The sequence below is a fragment of the Arvicola amphibius genome, chromosome 11 (genome assembly GCF_903992535.2).
Source record: "Arvicola amphibius chromosome 11, mArvAmp1.2, whole genome shotgun sequence".
NCBI classification, from domain to species: Eukaryota; Metazoa; Chordata; class Mammalia; order Rodentia; family Cricetidae; genus Arvicola; species Arvicola amphibius.
In genome coordinates, this window is record NC_052057.2 from 34,567,106 (window position 1) to 34,592,931 (window position 25,826).

Here is a 25,826-nt window from a genome sequence, read left to right on the forward strand (position 1 = left end):
AATAAGAGTTCATTGACTGGATGCAACATGGCTTACTTACTTACCTCCTTTGAGTTATCTTGATTATATCCACGTTTAGGCAATACGGCTAAAGCTGCTAATCTCCATGTACATGTATGGTTATAAACTCCAATTTGTGTGGTAAATTTGCTTGCTTTATTTTTGTAAAAGTTATTACAATTTATAAGAAACAATTGAAATAGCTTTCAAAGGTGACCATGCTTGTTATTTTGCACCCCCCACAAGCTACCCAATTCCAGTCATTGAATGTGGTATGCTCACTGGATTGGTGTTTGATGATCTTGATGGGGTGTTATAGCACCCTGTGTTCTGACTGTAACTCCCCAAGTGGAACATCTTTTCATAGTCTCCCTTGCTACCTCTTTCTTTGGCTTTTAGGGCAGTTTTGTCTTGCACGCAGAATCCTGTACACTCCCAGGCTAGTGTCAAATCTGTTACATAGTAGAGGATGACCTTAAGCTCTTGATCCTCTTACCTCTCCTTCCAAGTGCTGGGATTTCAGGAGTATGCGGGATAAAACAGTTTGATTTCTTATTTTAAATGGCTTTTGTACATATTTTTGGTCAGGGTGCTTTGTCAGACTTTTTTTTTGACAAATATTTCCTCCTAGTCTGCTTGTTTTTTCTATCTCTTAGCAGTCCCTTTCATACTGCAGATGTTTTTAAGTTTAATGAAGTTTAGTGTTCAGAGATTATTTCCCTAGATAAAACTTTAGTAACATACAAAAAACATACAATCCCAAGGACATTCAGATTTTCTCATATAATCCAAGTTTCCATAGATTTTACTTATATTTATGTATAAAACCCACTGAGTTGCCAACCTGGTCTACAAGAGCTAGTTCCAGGACAGGCTCTAGAAACTATAGGGAAACCCTGTCTCGAAAAAAAACAAACAAAACAACAACAACAACAAAAAAAAACCCACTGAGTTAATTTCCATCAAGGATGTGAGTTAATTTCCATCAAGGATGTGAGTTTGCATGTAGATTATTCTGTATGCTAATCTCAAATTCTTTACTGCATTTCCTTCTCTGCTTTGTGAAGATCAGGAAAGGCTCGGGGTTAAGAGTGTCAGCATCCATTGGCAGCACAACAAAACAATGCCAACAGAAAATGTGTTTCATGCCTTTCGCACTAACATTTACACTTTTAATCCTAGTAATCATTTTGATTTGCTTTGTTTGTTTGGTTTTTTTTTTTCTTGAGATTATGGTCTCAATTGATTAAGATGGCCTCAAATTTACCGTGTATAGCTGAAGATCACCTGGAACTCCTAATTCTCTCTCTAGCTTCCACCTACCAAGTGCTGGAATTAGAAGGCACAAGGCCCAGCTGGGATAATTTTTTTTAATCTGATAAAAAAGGAGGGCCTAAACAATTTTATTTGGCATAGATATTCAGATGACCTTCCACTACATTAAATGTACTTGACTGATAGACATTTAAGAATTTTTGACACATTCAATCACATGTATACCTAAACCTTATGCTAGTACTACTGCTTTGGTAATTACAGTTAATATTAAGAACAAAGCTAAATACTTTACTATATTTTCTTTCTTTTATTCTTTGTCTGGCTGTGATAAGAACACAATAGAGTTGCTAGAATTCAAGGTAAGCATTCTCCCAGTGAGTAGTATCCACAGGCTAACTTTGTTCTCTGTAAAGACTGTTTTGACTATCCCAAATTATTTAAAATTCCACATGAATTTCAGATCACTTTGTTAACTGTTGCATGAACACACAACACACACACACACACATACACACACACACACACAAAGTTATCTGGATGCTGAGGTTGTGCTGATCTGATGATGTACACTTCTCCTGTTCATCTCGCTTGTCTCCTCAAAGTCTCACATGTAAATAACAGGTTGTACTTTCATAAACTCTGATGACCTGCTTACATCAGCTACTTAAATATTTGTACTAAACAAACCACCCAGCAGCCCATGTCCTTTCTTTTTCTTTTTTCTTTCCCTTCCTTCCTTCCTTTCTTCCTTCCTTCCTTCCTTCCTTTTCTTGTTTGTAGTTTGCAAGTTTTTTTTGGGGGGGGGGGCTGGAGAGATGGCTCAGAGATTAAGAGACTGCTCTTGCTGAGGTCCCGAGTTCAATTTCCAGCAACCACATGGTGGCTCACAACCATCTATAAAGAGATCTGGTGCCCTCTTGCACCTGCTTTTCATGTTTTTCCGATTCCCAATCTCCCATGTCAGTCTTCATGTTTTCTATTGAATCTATTGCTGGTAATCCCATCAATTGACTTTTATGCTTATTATTCGTATTTCTTTAATTTCAAAGAGATCTGCCTGCCTCTGCTTCCCAAATGCTAGGATTGAGTGCCACCACACTCTGCTCTTAAGTATAGAAAAAACACAGGCAATCCACATTTGCTTAGTAATTCCACCACCAATTACTTTAAGGGATGGTCCGCCTGTGCTCATTCTCACATGTGGCAATCAATTATTAACTTTGGGCTACTCTTTCCTTATAAAATAACTTTAAGTAAATACCTTGTGTTCCAGAAATAAAGTTGATTCAAAGTGATCTAAATTTGCTTATGGTAGGCACCTATAGTAGGTTCACATTAACTTTTTAAAGCATATTTAATAATTTTATGTTATTTATGTGTCTCTGTGTGAGTACATGTGTATGCACATGCATGAGGAAGCTCTCCACCTATTTTTCTAACTTTTATTTACTTTTATTCTATGTATATAAGTTTTTTGACTGAATATATAAATGCTCACCATGTGTGCCTGGAATCCAAAGCCTCCAGAAGACGGTTTTGGGAACTGAACTGAGGGTCTTTGAAAGATCAGCTAGTACATTCAACTTCTGAACCATCTTTTACCCCCAATCACTCAGACTATATACTTGGGCTACAAGAATGTGACCCTAGTGTAATTTTTTTCCTTCCCTATTCTGCTTAGAACAACCAGGAAAATGTTCTATTCCCTGAGAATGTATTTAATGTTTGTTTTTTGTTTTGTTAATTTAGGGAAGAGCATAAATATAGTCTCCACAGCCACAACTTACACAGTGGAGCTTACTAAATTTTTAAAAAATTTCAATTGTCAGGACATCACAAATACAATGGATAAGCCTTGCTCTAGTATCCCTACGTTCTTGACCATGGTCTCTCCCCTGCCAGAGAAGTGTAGAATATTTCTTTAAAAGAAACCACTGGGAGGTAAAAGGACTCTCATTAGAATCCCCAACTCTGGTTTACTGTTTTGAGCAGCTTCAGCAAGGTTAACTTCCTCAACCCCTGCCCATCATCACCAATAAAACTCAACCACTATCTTCAGGAAAACAAGCCCCTGCATTTCAATCACGTGCCTTACAGACCTGTGGCGATTTGAAGATGTCTCGTCTCAACGTCTATCACGAGGCTACTTCACTGGTCTTTACCAATAAAGATGTGCACCTGCCCCTATCACACCCGTTCAACACAGCTTCTGGAACCACCAATACGTCTTCATTAAAACATCCTGGCATACTCTGCACACCTACAGTTTCTGACACACCTGATTCTTCTCTCTTATCCATCGGGGCTCAGATGTAATTCATATTTCCTGTGCTACCAGTTTATCTAAGATTATTGTTCTCCATCTCCTAGATGGAAAGCCTGTTAATATCCTCCTGTCATTTTTGTCCCCATATAACCTATTTTCTGTGGTATGAGATCTTTTAAAAAATAAAAATAGGATTATGTCATAGTATATCTGTAAACCTGCACTTGAGCTTTTGATAATTCCACACTATGTAGCGTGGTCTACAAATTCTAATCTAATCTGACTCTGTCTTCACAACCTTAATTACCATTTTATACAATTATGGGCAAATTGGTTTGTCAATTTTCACAGCTGCCCTTTTTCAGATCACTGACACTTCAGTGACTCCTCTTCCTGAAATAATTTTCCTGCTTTTTGTTCATTTCATTCTTACATATCTGATTTAACTTTAACTTGACTCTTTTCAGAGGCCCATTTTATCTAATCCAACACCAACCTGTTTATTCTTTTAGAACCAAGGACAGTGATTTCGTCATGGAAATAGTCTCAATCACGCTAATCATTTATCACTGAGCTATGCCCAAGTTCAGGCCACCTTTCAACTTATACTGCTCCTACTGGTTTCTTTGTGATTATACAGGCCTGCGTCCCAGCCCAGCAATTAGTAGAATATATTTATCCTTCTGTTACAAAAATGATTTCACATATACATCACTTCTAAAAACAAGCATCAGAAACAAAAGAAGGTGGGAAAGATGGCCCAACAAGTAAGGGTGCTCACTATCAGGCCTGAAGACACGAGTTCCATTTCCAGGACTTACACGAAAGGAGAAAATCAACTCCTTCAAGTTGTCCTCAGACTTCCACACTTCCAATGAGACATGAGTGAATTTGCCCACCTTTGCATGCATGTGTATACACACACAAATGAGTTTTTATGAAGAAAACCCTACTATCTAAACCTCATAAAAACATACATACAAGCTGGGCAATGCTGGTGCCTGCCTCTAATTCTATCACTCTGAGGCTGAGGCAGGTGGATCTCTGTGAGTTCGAGGCCAGCCAGGTCTATAGAGCTAGTTCCAGGACAGCCAGAGCTGTTGCAGAAAAACCCTGACTCAAAACAAACAAACAAGCAAACAAACAAAAAGCAAAAACACCCCTCCCCCCAAAAAAGAATGAAAACAAAAAACATACTTCCTTTCCCACAGTAGCAAGACTGGCAGAAAACTGTCCAGGCTTTAAAACATTTGACATGATCTACCTGAGGCGGCTTCTCTGAAAAGGCAGTGGCCTTAAGCAGTAATGATGATTCCAAGGAGATCATGTCTCTTATTCACAAGCTCAGGATAGGCAGTCCCCTCTGTTCAAACACTAGCTGGCAGCTTTTCTTTCCACAGCTGCCTGATTCCCTGCTATTTGAGGTCACCTTCCCTCATTGTTTCAACACTCACTCACGTTTACCTTTTGAAGCCTCTCTGAAAAGTTTAACAGCAGAAAAAGACCTGCTTACTCCAACAAGTTAGAGAGATCTGGAGCCCAGACAGCTATTCTGCCTCTCCTACCTTAGCTTAACATTTAGGCAAGAGAATGGAATGAACATATCAAGTAGGCCTGTCTATAGCAACTTTTTTTATTCCTTCATGAGAAATAACATTTTTCTACAAGTTTTAGTCAGAAAATTCTATTTTTTGATACTGACAGTATTCATATATCATCACTTAAAATTACTCCTCTGGTTGTAGCTATCTATTTCCAAGAATTTTCAAACTGTGTATAATTTTATACAACAAATCTTATTAAAAAACACGTTTAAGAAAACATGTAATACCATGCAATCAAAGCAAACTATCAGCAGAAAGATGCTCACCAAAAATCGTTACCTTTATGGCTGTGCGTGCATTTTCACTTTCTGTCCACAGGTCCTGTTCATAGTAATACAAGCCATCGTTAATCACTTCAGTAAGTTCTGATGTAATGTTTGCTTGTGATGTAAGGGTGCCTCTGTTCGATCGTCTCCATGGTGCTTTCTCATATAATGTGGTGACTGAGTCACAATCAAAATCTTGTTTAAATCCTGGTCATCAATTTCGTAATCTGAGTCATCATCAGACCAATCATTGACTGTCATTTTCCTTCTTTCTGTATGTTCCATCTCTTCATCAAACAAAAAGTCATGTTCTTCTTGTTCTGGTTCTTCTGGAAAGGTTAGTTGATTTGATGTCTCTTCAAGTATAGATATTGATTCCTAAAGAAACAAGGTAGCTATATATGTATATATATCAGATATACATGTATATCAGATATACTTGTATATATGCACAGAATACATATATGTACGTGCATATGTACTATGTAAAAACCTTTTTTCTTTTAGGACAGTGTTGTATACAAGTAGGCAAATTCTAATAGAAAGCTAAGCAGTCTTCTTTTGGATTAACTGGAGAAAACACGAGGTTGAGTGAAAGGATTGATGCAGACTCCCTGGAGTGGTCCCTAGATCATCTACAACATAGCACCGGCTCACTAAGCCACGAGAAAGCAAGTCCTAGATATGGCATTTAGAAATACAAGGAAACAAAGCCCTTTAGGGTTAGAGCTAGTATGCTCTCCATGTACGTATCTGACAAGGTGTGTGTGCCTACCACCCACACATGTCAACTGCTCTGCTGTTCCTATCTCCTATGGAGCTGTTTTCATATATCTGCTTTAATGCTAAAATGTACACTCATGTAAAGTAGCTTTGGGTCTAGACATCCTTCTGGCAGTGTCTAACATCTAGCCTAGTCTAAATCTCAGCACATCAAACACTTCTTTGCTGCCCCATGCCACTCTGATCCAATTTCATCTTCTAGCTCAAGTTGTTTTTTTATGTGTATGAGTGCTTTTTCTGCCTTTATATGTGTACACTACATGTGTGCAGTGCCTGCAGAGGTCAAAAAAGGGCATCATGTCCCCTGGAACTGGAGTGGAGTTAGAGATGACTGTGAGACACGATGTGGGTCTTGGAAATCAAACTCAGGTGTTTTTAACTGTTGAGCCATGGCTCCAGCCCTTCCATTTTACTGTTGACAGAGTCTCTCATTTAACCTAGGCTTAGGTTCTGGGTAAACTGATAATTTGTTTCCATCTCCCCAGAACCAGGGTTACAGGTACAGAACATTATACCTTAACTTTTTATTGATATATATATATATATAACATATACACACCTTTGTTTAATATGTATGTTTTGCCTGCAGTGTCCAAGGAGACTAAAAGAGGGCATAAGATCCCCTGGAACTGGAGGAAAACCACCTACAAAGCTGTCAGTCTTGTCCTTTATTTGATAATTTGAAGCTTTATAACATCTGCTCTCAGCTAGTCAAAGCAAGAGCAGAAGGACAAAATATAATCTCATCAGCAAATGTGAAAAACTGTTCCTCTGAGAAAAATATTTCTTATTTTTGCAATGGCTGAGATCCAGAGTCACCATGCCTCTTCTCTGCCAAGGTGCAGGAAAGAAGTCCAAATATGTGGAAACTTTCATTTAATCAAGAGTATGGTTGACATTCAACAAGATTGCCAAGAAGTCAGGGGAGAACTGACTTCTGAAGCTGTTGTCTGACACTCTACATGTACAGACACAATAAAAATTATTTTATGTGTTTCATGACTATCGTGACTATAATCTCATATACTACTGGAAAAGTGGGTGTTAAAATGCAGACATTTTAGCAAGATAGAGTTCTGTTTTCATGCAGGAATAGCATCCCGCACAAGTACCAAGGAAGGCTGTGGGACAATAGAGATGACCTGGCTTTTCCAAAGGTGCTCTAGCCATCTGGAGCACGTGCTTCGGACTGTGGTAGTTTTCTGGCATTTAAATATACTATGTCTAATTGTTTTGGAGGCTGGGATGTAGCTCAGTGGAAGAGCACTTGTCTTGCTAGCATACTTGAGGCTCTGAATTGTATTTTTAGTATTAGAATAAAAAAAGAAAAAGAAAACAAAGCTACCTTTTTTTTTTTATTAGGGTTTCTTAAACTTAACACTACTGACACTGGACTTGGGGCCCTTAGGGAACTGTGGGTCAGTGGCAGTATGCCTGGTGTCCACTAGACAGAGCAGTACCCTCCCAGTTACAACAAAAAAGTGTTTGCTGACATGGGCAGATGTATAGTGAAGAGTCTGTGGAATCCCAGCTTCCTCTCTGTACCTCTGGTCTCCAGGAGAAAGAACCTTGTTTATAAGCCTTTGACAACCCAACATTCTCCTCTTCCACAGTTCAGCCCTGTGGCTTCAGTTACCTTTCCTTATAGAGCTTACCTTCAATGTTTGAGAACCCAAGACACACTTATTCTAAATTTTGGCAAGCTTCTTATTTTGCAGCATCTGTACATGCACAAGTTTTAAGAAAATAGATCTTACCCATCCCTTGCCCACTAATCCATAAAACCATTGCAACTATCACAAGACAAATTATACCCACGTAAGCAAACAATTTTACTTGTATTAATTAGTTGTTTTTAAGTAACAACATTTTATAGTTATGCCAGTCACCAGTCAAGATTGTAAGATAGTTTCATCTGGCCCTTTTGCCTTTTTCTCTTTTTACATTGATTCATCCTAATATGCTGAGCCTGCAATGCGCTTTAAGAGCCTTCAAAATCTGAACATTTTTCAATTTTACAAAAACTGAAGTATTATTCAAAATACAACTAGTAACAGAAAAAAAACTAACCTTATGTAAGTCAAAGTATTCTCAAATTATATTAAAAATGAAAGAAAAATCTTTACAAAGAGAAAATATAATTTACTTTTCCCAAAAGTAACCCACATTTCTCTTGAAGGACACAACTTCAATTTTTATAAAACCTTGGGGGAAAAAAATCCATGAATGATAAACAGAAAACTCATTATATTCAAGGCACACATTTCATTGGGTTTGTAAACTTGCCTTTAATGTGACTGGGGATAGACGATGCCTCTCTTTCATGTTTACCCACGGTTCTGAGTCCAGGTCAGGCAGGCTGGCAGACAAACCTCTAGACATCACTTGGAGAATACTTGTTTCAGTACTGTTCTTTGGGCTCAGTGGACTTCCAATTCTTGGAGAGTTTCTGGCAGACTCTAAAATTTTAAATCAGTTCTGCAATTAAAATACTGGTTCCTCTTTCCTATAAACTCCATTTCATTTTGCCTTAATTTGGATTTCCCTGCACAAAAACATAACCAATTTCAAAACCTTCTCATGATTTTCAAATATGAAAGGCTTGCAAGATCTACTCCAAATATTCAAAAGAAAAATCACCAAATGAAAGAATGTTACCAACACTTATACAGAACATTGCATTTATTATAGCTTCAAGAGCACCAGTGAGTCACCAGTTAAATGCCTGCACATTCAACTACAGAATGTCAGCTGCTAGTAAGCCACGGGTAGTCTAAATACACATATTTCCTGACAGTAGCCAGTACTCCTAAGCCCACATTGCCTGCATTAAAGACAGTGTGTCCACTTACTTCATGCCTCATGTTAAAAACTGCAACACACATGCCACCACAGTAATGCACACAAATCCACAATAGCATTTCAAACATTCAGAATTGAAAAGACCTTTCAATGGGGAAGAATACTTGTTGCTCTTCTCAGGTCTCAGTATCTACATGGCACCTCACAACAAGCTATAACTCCAGGTTTAGGGTTTAGGGTGCCTGACTCCCTCTCTTCTGACCTCCACAAGCACCAGATATACACATGACCTACATGCAAGCAAATAAAAACAGTAAAATCCTTATCTTACTTTGTCAGTTATTTTTAATCAAAATAAATATAAACTAAATTGTTTCCTCTAAAATGTTTTTCAAAAGTTAGAAAACTACTTATGTGCCTATTTTTTCAAGACAGGGTTTTCACTTGGAGCCTGACTTAGAACTTGCACTCTATAGACCAGGCTGGGCTCAAAGAACTGCCTGTCTCTGCCTCCCAAGTGCTGGGATTAAAGGCACGCACCACAACCGCTATTTAAGTTACAATTTCATTCCTAGGTCAGAAGAAAACCTGGAATATCTTAACAGAGGGAGCCATTACGGGATTAAGAAACCTGGTGCTACAAAAATTTCCAGGAATTCAAAGGATGATTACCCCCCTCCAATTAAGACTTCTAGCAATAGTGGAGAGGGTACCTAAACTGCCCTTCCCCTGTAATCAGCTAGGCAAATACCCTAACTGTCATCATAGAACCTACATCTAGTAAATGATGGAAGCAGATACTATGATCCACAGCCAAGCACTGGACTGAGCTCCTGGGTTCAGCTGAAGAGAGGGAGGAGGCGTCATATGAGTAAAGGGGGTCAAGATCATGATGGAGAAATTCAGAGATGGCTGGCCTGAACAGGTAGCTCACAGACTCTGAACTGACTGCTGGGGAAACTGCATGGGACAGAGGTCTTCTGAAAGTGACAGTTATGTGCCTTGATCTGTTGGGGGAGGGGAGCGCTTGGCAATGGATCCAGGACTTATTTATCCCAGGTGCCTGAACTGGCTTCCTGGAGCCTATTTCCTATGTTGGGATACCTTGCTCAGCCTTGATATGGGAAGGAGGTGCTTAGTCCTAACTCAACTTGGTATTCCAGACTTTGCTGACCCCCCAAGAGAGACCTTACTCCCTCTGAAGAGTGGATGGGGGGGTATGGAAACAAGAGAAGGGGAGAAAGGGGAACTGGGGCTAGTTTGTAAAATTAAAATAATTTTAAATAAAAAGTTTAAAAAAACTTCAAGGGGAATGTTATATGAAAGCTGAAATAGATGAACAATGAGCCTTTTACTTACTAAAGGCACAAAAGCAGGAATATGTGTGATGAGGGTTGCAACATTTATTTCCATAACCATGCTAGAGTTGGATTTAGTATCCTCCCCCTATGACACACGGATGCAATAATCATCAGATCGCTGTTATTTTTAGAGAAGCAATTTGATTTAGAATAGAAAAGTCTCCAGAATATCCCAACCCAACCAATACAGTAGGCATGGGCATGCAAGCACACAGATAATGGGAGGCCTTTGCATTTGATACCCAAAACCACAAAAAAAGTTTGTTCAATATAATATGCTATAGTTATAAGGAGCCAAAAACTGGAAATGAGGCTAATATGCTAAATGAGCAAAGATTTATGTTAGCCATGTTAATAATGATGTCATTATATTAAATAAAAATATCTATGACAAATTACTGAAATTAAATTAAATTAAAAGTTGGTATTTTTGTTCTGTTTCTTTTTTAGACAGTCTCACTGTGTAGTCCTGCTGGCCTAGAACTTGCTAAGTAGACCTGGAACTCAGACATGGGCCTCCCTCTGCTTGTCTTAGGACTGTAAAGGTGTAGGTCAACAACCTGGCAAATAATTTCAAGGCTACCAAAAGCTTTGAATTTATATATAGGATTTATATATCCTTCCTGGGACATTGTTGCTCTATAACATTCTCCATAAACAGCTCATTCATCACCAGTTCACTCATAAAACCAGTACAAATGAAACAAAGAGGTTATACTCTTTCACACTGATAGGATAGTAGGAGAACTGTTTTTCTAATACTCATAAATATTTACACAATGGCTGAAGTTTTAAAAGAACACAAAAGAACCACTATCTTGTTAACTACGGGGGTGATTTAGTTCCTTATACAACTATCACTGAACTGCATATATGGCTAAGGTGTAAATGTCAGAATAGTACTGGAGCCATACATAGCAGGGAAATCAAAAGTGTAGCCTTTTAATGTTTATTTTTATTTTTATTTGGGTATGAGTACCACCTGTGTGTGGGTACCTGACAAGACCAGAAGAGGGTGCTGGATGCCCTGGAGATAGAGTAATAAGAAGCTGTGAGCTGTCCTACATGGGTCTTCTGGCCACCTACTCCAGCCCCAGTAGTTTTAATACACAAGGTTGGTCTTCTTATACCCACCTCAGGGTTAATTATACAATCACATCTTCATTTCTCCTAAGCTTGAATTATGGGTGTACCATGGAGTGTTCTAGCATAGTAAACACTATGTACTGAGGAATGCAATGATAGTAAAATATTTGCCAAAGGAAAAGTTATTACTATTAGAATGAAAGCTTTCAAGGTGTTCACTTTGTGCTTAAATTTACACTGAAGCCCTGTTGTGTTTTCTGGAACCTTAATTTTTTTATAATTAAAATATTTCTGAGTACCTATTTTTTAAAAACTAAAATCAAAAATTTGAGTAAGATTTGGAGTTTCTGACATTACTTTACATAGATAAAAATGGTTTAGACACATACCTTGGCTACAATTTGTGAAACTACAGACAATTTACCTTTGCTGATTTTGTATTAAATGAAAAATATCAGCCTGGCTCTCCAAAGACAAACGTATGTTTTGATCTAGTGTGTTTTTTCTCCTACTGTGAGACGACTGCAGTTGTGAGTAATGAGGATTAAGAACTTTGACAAAAGTTTTCAGGAAAAGCCCCCCAGCCTATTCAGTAGCCATTAGGCCCTCAAAGGTCACAAGCTGACAGTACACCGCACCCACAGCAAACCCTGCATTCCAGAAGTCATCTTACCAGTCTCATAATCAACCTTTTGTGGTGATTAAGATCTTCTGCTCAGTGGCAATGCCAACCCATGTTACACAATTCAACCTCCAAAGAGGAAAAAGTAGATATTTAAATTTCTGTGATGAAAAGGATCAATTATGTTAATATTTTACCATACAAATGGCACAGAAAATATAATCAAAAGTTATTAAGATACTATAATTTGGAATTAAGGGGTATTAGATAAAAGCTTTACTCCTTTACTCCACCTAGTTTACATAAGGCGATCTATACACCTTATTTCTTCTCCAGTACATAGTGACAGATTACTTCTTCAAGCAGCCTACAAGTAGACTAACTAACGAGTTCATAACGTGACAACTCAGAGGAAATTGTGGTGGACAGAATTACTCCTATGAGCTAATGTGGGTCAGCATGTTTCTATCAACATCCCATATTTCCTTATTTACCAACTATCAGCTCTTGGTATAATCTAAGGAATCAGATATTAATGTGACATCTATATTGACTTATTTGAATATATGAATATGAAAACATGGCAAAAAGTAAAATGTACCAAACAATTTTTATTCTTTCAATTTTATTAATGCACAAATGGGTAAAGGAAAGGTAACTTGACTGACCACCTTAGCTGTCTTGTGGAAAAAATACTTTGTATAATGCCAACATTCTCAATAATTGTTCATAAGGTAGTTAAAATATCATCTTAAATCCCAAGATTACAGCTATCTTGTGGAAGAAGTAGTTTCTACATTATACAACTTCCCAACTAATTGTTCACAGGCTGGTTAAAAAGGACCCCAAGCTTACACAACAAATATTTCATAGTTATTTGTTAAATCAGTAAATATAGAAATCTAAATTTCACTTCTCTTTAAAAACATACCCTAACTATTGCGGAAAGAAAAAATTATGAGTATAAAAGATCTGAAGAGAGATATAACTTTGGGGCACAAAACATCCGAAACTTTCAGATTGTACAGAAACTAGTTCTTTGTAACAATGAGTAACAACTTCTATGCACTGTGTGCAGTTATAATTAAAATATCTTTATAACAGAATTAAGTCATATGGTGTTAAAAGGAACAAAGGGATTATTTTGATTTGACTATCGCTCTTCACTGATAGGCAGTGTATTAGCTACCTTTTTTATCACTGCAACAAAACATCTGACAAGAAGCAACTTAAGGGAAGAAGGATTTATTTTGGCTCACAGTTTGAGGGGTTGAGTCCATGATGGCAGGGAAAACATGGTGATTGATGGGAACATGAGGTGGCTGGTCACACTGCGTCTACAGTCAGGAAGCACAGAGATGAATACTGGTACTCAGGCTAAGCATCCAGCCCATGTTTAGGATGGTTCTTCCCTCTTCAGTTAAACCTCTCTGGAAATGCCCTCACAGACATATCCAGTCAGGCTGTCAATGAAGGTTAATCACCACAAGTACATTCCTTTGTCACCTTGAATCTCAAATATTACATTTAATCTATGATCCCCATACGCTCATAAAGCAAAATTAATTCAGTCTCACTTCAAAAGTCTCAATAGTCTCTAGCTGTCCCAACAGTGTTCAAAAGTCCAACGTCTCTTCTGAGATGCAAGGCAAACTCTTTAATTGTTGAGTCTCTATAATTTCAGAACAAGTTACATAGTACAATGTACAATGGCACAGAGGAAACATCCCCATTCCATTGGAGAGGAATGGGGTATAGCAAAGGAAGATTGGATCAAAGCAAGACCCAAGTCTAGCAGGCAAACACTAAACCTTATAGCTCCATGCCCATCATCTGGGGCTTGTGATACTAACTCATCTGGGCTCCAGTGACCAAGGGCAGCTCCACTCCTCCAACTTTGTCGCTTGACGCATAAACAGCCTCTCTCATGGGATGACTCTACCCCTCTAGTTTTCCTTGGCAGATGTCCCACAATTCTGGAGTTTCCAATAGCTTGGAAGTCTACTTTGTAACTTATCCCTCACAGCTTCAAACAACGGTGTCACAGAATCCCTTTAGCTACACACTGGCTTCCGGTGTAAATCTCCACGACCCTGTATCTTACATTTTAAATGCATACTAAACTAGCATAAAGTGGATGAAGCATTCAAGTGCTATTGGCAGATTGGGTTATCTGGACCCCCTCCTAACACTGCTGTAAGTGGCCTTTGTACTTTGTTACCAAACCAGGTGAACATTTCATTTCGGAGTTTACATAGCAAGGAACCCCATCGGCTCTTCTTTCAAATCAATGTCCATTTCCACAACTTAGAGACTTCCAGGTTTTACCCACACTGGTGCAGTCTTAGTGAAGACTGTAAGATACCTCTTTGGACTAACAATTAAGCTTTGTGTACATCCTGCTTGATGGCAACTTCAGATGACGCACTCCCTATTTCCCCAACTGCACTTCTGCTTTCTCCTGTTATAGATCTCAAAAGGGCAGTGATGCTATCCTAAAATTGCCTTTGCCAAACAAATTGCAAATCACTCTACGACATTTTCAGGAATGGACATTCTTCACCAGAAGAAAACACAAATAGCCTTTGGCTCAGCTTCCCCCAAAGTCCTTGCGCCTCTCTGAAAACTCCTTAGCACAATGTTACTTCCCACCTTCTCACTGACACACTGGTCCCCCACAAGCCCAGAGTGGCCACTGAGCTCCACTTTCAGTGTTCTAAGGGTTCTCTTGCCTTTCATATCCCTCCTAAAAGCCAGTTTCAAATACCTACAAACCACATGGTCAGGATTTTCAGAGACAGTTCTACTCCTCAGTACCAACCTTCTTTATTAGTTACTTTTTTTCATTGCTGTGACCAAATTCTGATTTATGATGAGATGCATAGGCAGGCAGTGCTTTCATGTCAATGTATGAAATACAGTTTTGAGACCAGCCACATGGATCAGAGGTAAGGGCACTTGCTGTGCAAATCTGACCACCTGAATTTAATGCCTGAATCCCACAGTGGAAATAAATAATTCTCAAAAGTTGTCCTCTTACCTCTACACACACACACACACACACACACACACACACACACACACACACACCATGGCACACATGTGCCCACATTCATATCATATACACACATATCATATATACACAATAGCAATAAATAAAACAATAAGAAAAGCCCTTAAATAACAATCTTAAAGCATAAAATGCCCTCATTTATTTAACTTAAATTTTTTACCCCTTAAGTATTCACATTAATACATCTTATAGTACATGTGAAATATGACAACATGTGAGTTATGCAAAGTATACTATATTAAAGAGCAAGTCAAATAGCAAAGGACCTAACAATTTTGGAAATGCTACTCAATCCTCTCTTTTTCTGCTTTATTGATCTGGGCAAAGTAATAAATGCCTGGAAACAAAAGATAGAATTTGCAGTATTTCCCCAATGATAACAATGAACTTTCCCACCATGAATGAAGTAGCTCGTGCAGCCTAAGCTAATGACATAGAAAGGAGAAGCTCCTACAGTAACGACAGCAGTCCTCTGGTCTGTCATCATTATCGTAAAGGTTGTTATCTCCACTGCAGGCTGGCCCAACCTTCTCCACAAGGGGGTGGGCGTGGACATTCTTGCACAGAAGACAGTATGGTCATTCTCACTTCTGCAGCACGATTTGCTCTCATATTTACATGGTATTTCAGGGAGTCACCTACTCCACTGTACATTCCGATCATATGACATCCAAGAGCATCAGTAGATCATCACCCTGACTGAAAAAAGGTTAAGCACACATATTTTTCCCAAGAGCAATTATCTTAAAATGAACCAGGCAAAAAAAGAAAAAAAAAAAAAGCTTAACATGAATGTAGTTTTTGGAAACTCAAAAGAACCAGGTTAAAAAAAAAATCCCAATTCTATTTTAGAATATGGGTTATTTTCTATTTTCAAGACAAGATTAAAGTACATTACTGACAAACGTAAAGGAAGGCTAGCCCACTCTTGATCACAAATTTTGGCTCTTTTGGTTTTCCATGGAGAAAAGTGGCACTATACATAGTCATTTAGTAGAATTAAAAGAATATAGAAAGAATGCCCACAAAAGAAAACACAGACAAAATCTATGATCAAGAAACATTAATAGAACTTTACCTATGTTCTGAATAATTACAGTCTAGCTGGGAGATAACATAAGTAGAATTGGGAGAACCAGCAGTCATTTGCTTAGCTTTAGTTTCCCCATGAAAGCTCAATAAACTACAAATAGATAGGCAAACTCAAGCAGCCCATTGTTACACTGTTTGCACTAGAAGAAAAGCAGTTACCTGTATGGGAGCCAAAGGCCTGCCCTGGTATGAACTCCGGACAATCAATCAACTGAGAAAAGTCTGTTTGTGGCACATTTCGTGGAGGAGGGCCTGGGATTGGCCATTTTTCTGGTTCTATCTTTTTCCTCATTTTCTCATCCACAATTTCTACTTCTGTGCTATCCTTCAGTGCCTGACAATAGACAATTTAAGCTGTTAAAGTGGCATTCAGAAGGTCTTAGTTATATGCTTTATACTTTTAAACTGAAAATTAAAAAGCTTCAAGTTAGTAGACTGTAATACAGCTAATGAGTTTAGAAATAACAATGATTTTTTTTGACAGGAATAGAACAAATTTTCCAGGGATATTGGCCCAAGACTATAATCCCAGTGGTCAGGTGGTAGAAGCAAAAGGATTGTGCCAAGTTTGAGGCAAGCTCTGGACCAGCCCCAGTTTCAAAAACCAAAAACAAGGCTGGGTAGTGGTAGAGCACACCAGCACTCAGGAGGCAGAGACAGGCAGATCCCTGTGAGTTTGAGGCCAGCCTGGTCTACAGAGGGAGTTCCAGGACAGGCACCAAAGCTACACAGCGAAACCCTGACCCAACAAAACCAAAAATAATTAAAGAAATAAAGCTGGGCAGTGGCGGCACACGCCTTTAATTTCAGCACTTTGTAGGCAGAGACAGGAGATTCTCTGTTGAGTTCAAGGCCAGCATGGTTTACAAAAGTTAGTTCCAGGAAAAGCTCCAAAGCTACAGAAAAACCCTTTCTTGAAAAATAAAAACAAACAACAAAGTAAGTAAATAAATAGATAAATAAAAATAAAATTCAGGAAGTGGCGATACGGGCTAAATGGTGGTAGATGAAGTTGTCCTAGTTATTCTAGGCTACATAGTGTGCTTGGCTATATGAAACCCTGTGCTGCCCAAACGCAGCTGTCAAAAAAGTAAGTGAACCAAGGAGGCTTAAGACGTAGCTCACTTGATAGAGTACTTCCTAAAACGACAGATGCCACCATGCCTGGTACTTGTGCTTATATGATGGAGGAGTGTCTATGTGTTACTTTCATTATTAATAAAGATACTGCCTTGGCCCTTTAAGAGACAGAAAATTAGGTAGGCAGAGTAAACAGAACAGAATTGTGGGAAAAAGGAAGCAGAGTTGGGGAGACGCTTCAGGCAGTGGCGATATGCAGTCGCCATGCTTCTCCTCTCCGAGATGGATGCAGGTTAAAATTTCTCCTGGTAAGCCACCCCTCGTGGTGCTACACAGATTACTAAATATGGGTTAATCCAGATGTGAGTAAGAGGCTGAAACTAATGGGCCGGCAGTGTTTTAAAAGAATAGTTTCCATGTAATTATTTTGGGTAAAGCTAGCCAGGTGGCGGGACGCAGCCCGCCATTCCATCAACATTTATAATTCCGGCACTCAGGAGGTAGGGGCAAGAGGATGAGGCATTAAAAGAGTATCTAAAGTTACATATTCTGATGAGCTCAAGACCCCACCTAAAGAGGAATGTACAAAAAAGAAATCTCACAGATTTTGACAGTCACTGTCAAGAAAACAGGTGACTAGTGCTGGAGAGATGGCTCAGGAGTTTAAAGTACTGGCTGCTCTTTGAGAGGAATTGGGCTGGATTCCTAGCACCCACATGGTAGCTCAAAACTAACTCCAGTTCCAGGAGATATAACACCTTCACACCAATGTACATAAAATAAAATTTAAATAAAAGAAAAAAAAACAAGTGATTGATTACTGGTCGAAGATGCAACAAAAACTGTTTGTTACTGATCCTGTGGAATTTGTTCCCTATGTAGAAAACAACCTGTGGTTTTCACCCACAAGGCTTTACATACTGTCCTTAGCAAACCAACAGGTGGAAATTAAATTTAAAAGAATGATAAAAAAATTATCAATGATGTATATCATTGATGATTTTTAAAAAAAGGTATAAAATACATATACACCAAGGGCCAGGCATGATGGTACATACCCATAATCTCAGCACTAAGGAGGCTGAGTAGGAGGATTACTAACTTATGTCAAAGAAACAAGCAAACAAAATTCTAAAAAAAAAAAAAAAAAACTAAGTATATGCAAATAGTTCAAGTAAAGATCTAAAACTGGCTGGGTGGTGGTGGCACACGCCTTTAATGCCAGCACTTGTGAGGCAGAGGCAGGCGGAACTCTGTGAGTTCGTTGCCAGCCTGGTCTACAAGAGCTAGTTCCAGGACAGGCACCAAAGCTACACAGAAATCCTGTCTCTGAAAAAAGAAAGAGCCAAAGCTGATATTTTTATAAAACCCAAAGCATGACAAATTGACCTAAACAAGATCCTGTACACAATAATTTGGAGACATCCAACATTCTCATTGGCTGATCAACTGGGTATTCTTCATGATAGAGTTATTAAGAAAAAATTCATGGTGGTGCACACCTCAAGGAGGCAGAGGCAGCCAGATAGATCTCTGTGAGTTCAAATACAGCTAGGACTACAGAGACCTTGTCTCAGAAGAAGAGGAGGAGGGGGAAGGAAGGAAGAGGAAAGAGAAGGCGGCACTGGGCTAATGAGGCATCTTAGCTGGTAAAAACACCTACCACCAAGACAGGACCTGAATTCAGTCCATAAAATCCAAATGGTAGGAGAGCAGCAACTCCTAGAAATTGTCTTCTGATACACATACACACCACGGCTAACCTTGCCTACTCATCTACATGCAAAATAGATGTCTGTTAAGTACTGGGGCTGGAAAGATGGTGCAGCGGTGAAGAGCACTGGCTGTTTTTCCAGAGGTCCTATGTTCAATTCCCAGCAACCACATGGTGGCTCACAACCATCTATAGTGGGATCTGAAACCCTCTTCTGGGATAGTTGTACATGCAGATAAAGCATTCATATGCATAAATCAAACAAGAAAATTCTTTAGTACTGGGATATGTGCCTGTGAGAACCTGAGAAGAAAGGATTGAGCAGCTGCAAATTAAGTAGATACAAAAAACAGGGTTTAAGATTAAAGAACCTGGAGCTGGAGAGATGGCTCAGTGGTTAAGAGCACTGCCTGCTCTTCCAAAGGTCCTGAGTTCAATTCCCAGCAACCACATGGTGGCTCACAACCATCTGTAATGAGATCTGGCGCCCTTTCCTGGCCTTTAGGCATACACACAAAGAATATTGTATACATAATAAATAAATAAATTTAAAAAAGAAGATTAAAGAACCTAAGGTTAATCAGTTGGTAAACTACAGATCCAGGCAGGATTAATTGTATCTAAGGCATATATCAACAGCAAGAAAGTTATAGGACAAAAAGCAAAATGAAAGTTGAGTGTAGGATTTCACATCTGTAATCCCAGTACTCAGAAGGCTTGACGCAGGATTTCTGTGAGTTTAATGCCAGTCTGGGCTACATTTTTAAGGTAAAAAAAAACCTGATTCATCATGTTTAGCTATGTAGACAATACTAAATCAGAGCAACTCACTAAACTTTCTAGGAACTACAGACCATCATAAATCAAAACATGTTCACATAAAGACTGCAGTTTTTATCCATCATTTTCAAACTGCCCTCTGACAACCTGCATGAGCAGGCAGAGGCCCACTTCTCTTTTATCTTGTTACTCCTGGCATGAACCTAGGACCTCATGTACACTGGCCAAATGCTCTACCACTTTTATCTCTTTAACACTATTTTTCAGGGCAGTTTTAGATTCCCAGGAAAAGTGAATATAACTTAGATTCTTTTTAAATGAATATTTACCTCCAAGATGAGATTAAGGTTTGTGGTGAGAGCTCGCACACGGTGAAAACCAGCAATCAGGGAAATAGGCAGAAATCCCTGCTCATCCATCTTTCTGCGAAGAAAGAAGTCCCGCTCCAAGTTCTCTGTGCTGAAGTAATACTCACTAAGAAAGGAGAGGACATGAGTTCATTCACTCATTTGACAACAAAGATACATACCCGCTGCTTACAACAACTGCTACCAAAATATTTTTCTATACTTAATAATACCTACTATCTTACAGGCTAGGCAAAATATACATACATATAACACAACACAGGATAAATATGAGACCAAGCAAAAACCTGGTTAATTAACAGTTTCTCTTACACACAAGCATAAACAGAATATTAATTAAAATTTAACACTATCAATGTTTCTATAGGAAGGGTGGATATGGGAACAAGGAATTATATATCTTAGTTAAGGGAGCCATTCTAGGGTTGGCAGAGACTTGACTCTAAAGGGGTTCCCAGGTGTCCAGGGAGACGCTCCCAGCTAGGTCCTTGGGCAGCTGAGGACAGGGTGCCAGAAATGTCCAGATCCTATTGCCATACTCATGAATATCTTGCATATCACCATAGAACCTTCACCTGGCATTGGATGGAGAAAATGATGAGGAGCAAAAGGAGGGAGATCATGAGCAAGGAAGTCAGGACCGTGAGGAGTGCGTTTACCCATTGAGACGGTGGAACAGATCTAACGGGAGACCACCAAGTCCAGTTGGAATGGGACTGATGGAACAGGGGACCAAACCGGACTCTCTGAATGTGGCTGACGGTGGAGGAGGACTGAGAAACCAAGGACAACAGCAATGAGCATGAACTCTACAGCATGGACGGGCTCACTGTGAGCCTTGTCAGTTTGGTTGCTCACCTTCCTGGACTTAGGGGGAGCTGGGAGGACCTTGGACTTAACATAGTGAAGGGAACCCTGATGGTTCTTTGTCTTGGAGAGGGCAGAAGTAGGGGTATGGGTGGAAGGGACGGGAGGGAAGGGGGAGGAGGAGGGGAGAAGATGGAAATTTTTAATAAAAAAATGAGAAAAAAAGGGAAAGGAAAAAGAAAAACATATTTAAAAAAATTTAACACTATCTAGAATAACTTCACTTAAGTCTAACAAATTAAAAGCTATTTTTAAAATCCATTTGTTGATGTTGTTTGGAATCCAGTCCTATACATGTTGGATAAGAGGAAAATCTACAGTCCTGGATTTTTCAATCAGTCAATCATTGAAAGATTCCATTATAAAGACATCTCCATCTGCTTCATTTAAACACTAAATAAATAACAAAAGATAAACACCAGTTTTACTGCCTTTCAATTTATTCCCAATCACTGGGGAAAACAGTGCACTTGAAAGTGTCTTTAGTTCATACTCAAACATAAGGAACTTGATTTTGTCTTTTTAACCTAAACTGACAACACAATGACTTTTGGACCCTTTGCAACCAGCACACAGCTAAGAAAAAAAAAAAAAAACAGTTACACTTATATATCAATAAATATGCATAGCTCCTAGAAGCCCAGGATTTGGTCCTCAGCACTTTGAAAACAAAGGGAAGAATGAATATAAAATAGCTAAGAAATAAATATCAAAGACTTCATGAAGTCCACGGAGTAAAAATGCAGACAATGCTTAGATAACTCAGGGTTAGAAAAGTGTAGACCAACTTAACCAATCTCTAGACAGAAAGTAAGCAGATACTGTCAATATGACCAAAGACTATAAATAAACCTCCATATAAAGATAAAAGACCCAAGAGAAAATATATTTAATAAAAGAATTTGGAAATTATACATTAAATATACAGCGGCCACATAATAAAATGAGTTTAAGATTCTAAAGACAAAGACCATGATCCCTGACAGGAGAAAGAGAAACACGTGGTGACATAGCATAGCTGGGAATCCTACAGCTTCTCAAGACCCGAGGAAGTTCAAGAGGCAAGTTAAGAGAACACGCACAATTTCACTTTTTTTTAGTGTAAAACTCCATTACTAAGTACCTTTGGGTACTTAAGACAAATTCTAACCTGAAAGAACTAAGCACCTCTAAATAACAACTAGTTGGGGCTATTAAACTTGTGGGAGAAGAAAAGTTATCCTACCATTAAAACATAGGACATCTAAATTTGTCTTGTGTGATATTCAAAGTGCATCTCAGCAACATTAATAGATCATTTGCTCTTAAATAATGAAAAAAACCAAAGTTGTACATTCTGAGTTTTTGTTTTTTGAGACAGGGTTTCTCTGTAGCTTTGGAGCTTGTCCTGTAACTAGCTCTTGTAGACAAGGCTGACCTCAAACTCACAGAGACTCACCTACTTCCTCCTGAGTGCTAGATTAAAGATGTGTACCAGCACCGCCCGACACATTCTGATTTTTATTGCACTTCAAATCCCTAATCACAGTGCCTCAGCATCTTGAAACGACTGAGATCACTAAACCTGGGGCAGTACACTAGACATTCACACAGTCACAAGTTAAAACTGTACTTAGATGCAAATTCCTTAAATGAGTAATAAGCTTCCCTTTAAATATAATCCACTGAAGACCAAACTACATAAGTAAATCTACAAATCATTATTAGCTATAGTCTGTGCTGGGTTACAAACATACAAATCTCTAGATCTTAATGACCAAAGATTCCGTCCGTCCGTCGCCCCTCCCCAAAATAATCAGTGTTAAAATTTAACCCAGTGTGATGACAAGCTAGCACTTGGGAAATTGAGGCAGGAGTTTGAAGCAAGCCTCGACTCCATTAATGTCTATCACAAAAGGAAAAATAAATTAAAATAAAAACTTAAAATGTATTATTGATATAAAATTTCCATTTAAAGTGATTGAGACTATCCATTAGGAATAGTGAAGCATATTAATTTAAAATTTATTTCAGCTACCTATTTATTAAGCTTTGTTAGGGTATGGTACTAATAAAACATAACACCAAAGTACAATGAAAACTTAAAAAAACAAAAAACGAGGCCGGGCGGTGGTGGCGCACGCCTTTAATCCCAGCACTCAGGAGGCAGAGGCAGGCGGATCTCTGTGAGTTCGAGACCAGCCTGGTCTACAAGAGCTAGTTCCAGGACAGGCTCCAAAGCTACAGAGAAACCCTGTCTCGAAAAACAAACAAACAAAAACAAAAACAAAAAAACGAACCCAAACTCAAACAAGTACTAGACTAGAAACACAGTCTACAGCATGACTCCTCAAAGGCACAGCTCCACTGAGCAGAGTAAGAACCAGCTTCCCTGAGACTCCACAGATGTTTGCCAAAATCCCTTCCTGAAATCCCTGAAACAAAAAGAGGTCAAGACTAATGTCTGACATTTTTTGTTCAGTGTCCTTGGGGACATACATGTCCTACCCTTAGCAGCTCTGCATTCTACACTGCATTCCCAGAAACTCCTCTCACTCACATGAGCACAGTGGAGGCCGAATATCCTGACATGGAGTTGCATGTTTGTTCACTGTCAGGTCTCAGAAGGGACCTAGCAGTAAGAGTTACAAAAAAAAGACAGGAATAATGGGATGAAGTTGACTGATACTTTCTGGCCAAAAAAGGCCCTTTTCCTTATCAGTGTTGTGTCAACCCTAACAAAAAAGCAAGGAGCACGTTGCTCTGCACTCGGTCATCTCATCTCCATCATGGCTACCAAAGGTGCCTGGCTGGTGTCAATGAAGAAATTAATGTCTAGTTACAGAGGAGGATCCAGTTTCTTTTTTAAAAATGACTATTTTTTAGATGCTCATGCCCTTTCACAAATAGTCCTTTTCCTTTACCATTCCAGATTAAAAAAAAATTATCCTGTTTTATTACACAAGTCACTTGTTTTTTTTCAAATCCACAAAATGTATATTTGAAACAAGCAGAGTGCTGGACAACAACTGTTAGGGAGATGTCAGGTCTGAACTAAAGCATCGTTTAATAGATGTCACAAAGAAATAACAACACAGGATAAAGAGCTTAAAATATTAAAAAACAGACAATATAGAAATCAATTGCTATGAAAAACTAAGACATTGGAAGTGCTTTATTATTGTTATTTTTATATGAGACAGAGTTTTGTTCTGCATCTCAAGCTAGCTTTGAACTCACAGCAATTCTGCTTCAGCTCCCCAGTGCTGGAGTTACAGGCATGTACTACCACACCTAGCTCTTTTACAAATGCTAATATAAACATCTATTTGCAAATGAGATAAATTTTACTTAATTTCAAATAATATGTATACATTATAGTCTTTTTATGATATTTACTCATTATGCAATGATATTTTAACTATTTTTAGGAAAATGACGAGAACATGGGAAAAATCTGTAGATACTTATTTTGTTACTGTTTCCTAGGGGAAAAAAAACTCACTCTCTAACTTTTATTATTACACTTTTGGAACTGTGATATAAAGATATAAGTTTGCTACAGAAACAGACATCACTGCCATCCTTGTCTACACTGACTTACATCTGGCGCTTAATGTACTCTTTCAGCAGCGTCTCTTCCACAGGATATACCTGCACACCTGTGCCATCGTCGTAGTAATACATCATGCTGGTGTTAAGCTCTGTGGGAAATGGCTGATCAGTTCTTTCCCCTGGCTCTCGATAACCATAGGAATAATCAAAGTTCACTGGACACAAAGTAAAAGAAAGGTGATCACAAGTTAAAAAATAAGTAACTCATAAATGTAAAGAGAAATCCAAAATGAACAAGTTCAAACACAAAACCAAATTTATTGGGAAACCAAATTAATTAGTAGAAACATTATCCTGAGTACAGTTCCTGGGTCCCATGTGGTAGCGAGGATAAACTCTGCAATTTGTCCTGATTTCCACATGCACACCATGGTGCACTCACCTGCACACACACACACACACACACGCACACGCAAGCACATGCGCACACAAAAAACTAGCATAATAAAAGCTAATATGAAAATATGAGAAAATTTGCTAACTTTTTTCAAAGAACATCTAATTTAACAGAAAAAAAAATGTCATGTCATACATCTAGGGTTTCCTCGACCCCGGCCTCTTCCGCGGCCCCGGCCTCTTCCGCGGCCTCTTGCAGAACCTCGGATGGAGCCACCCTCACTTCTCACACTCGATACTTCATCTTGATCATCTCTCTTTTCTCTATCCCGTCTCCAACCTTAAAATAAGATTTTTTTTAACATTTAAATTTGCAATAAAATAATACAATCATCTCTATGAAAACATAGTAATTACCTTCTACCATTTTTTTCTCTTTGGATTTTATAGTATTATTTATTCTTTGATAATTTCATGTGTTTACAATGTATTTTGATTGTAGTCATCCTCTACTCATCTCTTTTGGATTTTTTTTTCACACAAGCCCTCACTATGTAGGTGAGACTGGCATTGAATTCACAGATTTGCCTCCCAAGGAATGGGGATTAAAGGTGTTAACCACCAGGCCTGGCTTCCCATGGTGGGTTCTCAGATAGTGTCTGAGTATTCATTCAGTCCAGGCTGGCCTTGAACTCCAAGATCTTCCTGTCTATGACTTCTATGGTACAGAGATTATCAGGCAGGGTTTCTCTGTATCTCTGGAGCCTGTCCTGGAACTTGCTTTGTAGACCAGGCTGGTCTCGAACTCACAGAGATCCACCTGTCTCTACCCCCTGAATGCTGTGATTAAAGGT

At 38.7% G+C, this 25,826-nt stretch overlaps 1 protein-coding gene and 1 non-coding gene across 2 annotated transcripts in view; both read right to left on the bottom strand.

The window, feature by feature from the left end:
• The window catches only part of LOC119826004 (la-related protein 1B), an 83,386-nt gene that overhangs the window by 33,202 nt on the left and 24,358 nt on the right, over positions 1–25,826 (bottom strand). Inside the window, 7 exon segments of the mRNA XM_042055971.1 lie at positions 5,428–5,547; positions 5,550–5,792; positions 8,484–8,656; positions 16,393–16,567; positions 20,137–20,281; positions 24,626–24,791; positions 25,169–25,312. Coding sequence (XP_041911905.1) covers positions 5,428–5,547; positions 5,550–5,792; positions 8,484–8,656; positions 16,393–16,567; positions 20,137–20,281; positions 24,626–24,791; positions 25,169–25,312 — 1,166 coding nt within the window.
• On the bottom strand, positions 3,028–3,188 carry LOC119826961. The gene has a single exon (XR_005287520.1). It is a non-coding gene; the product is annotated as a U1 spliceosomal RNA (small nuclear RNA).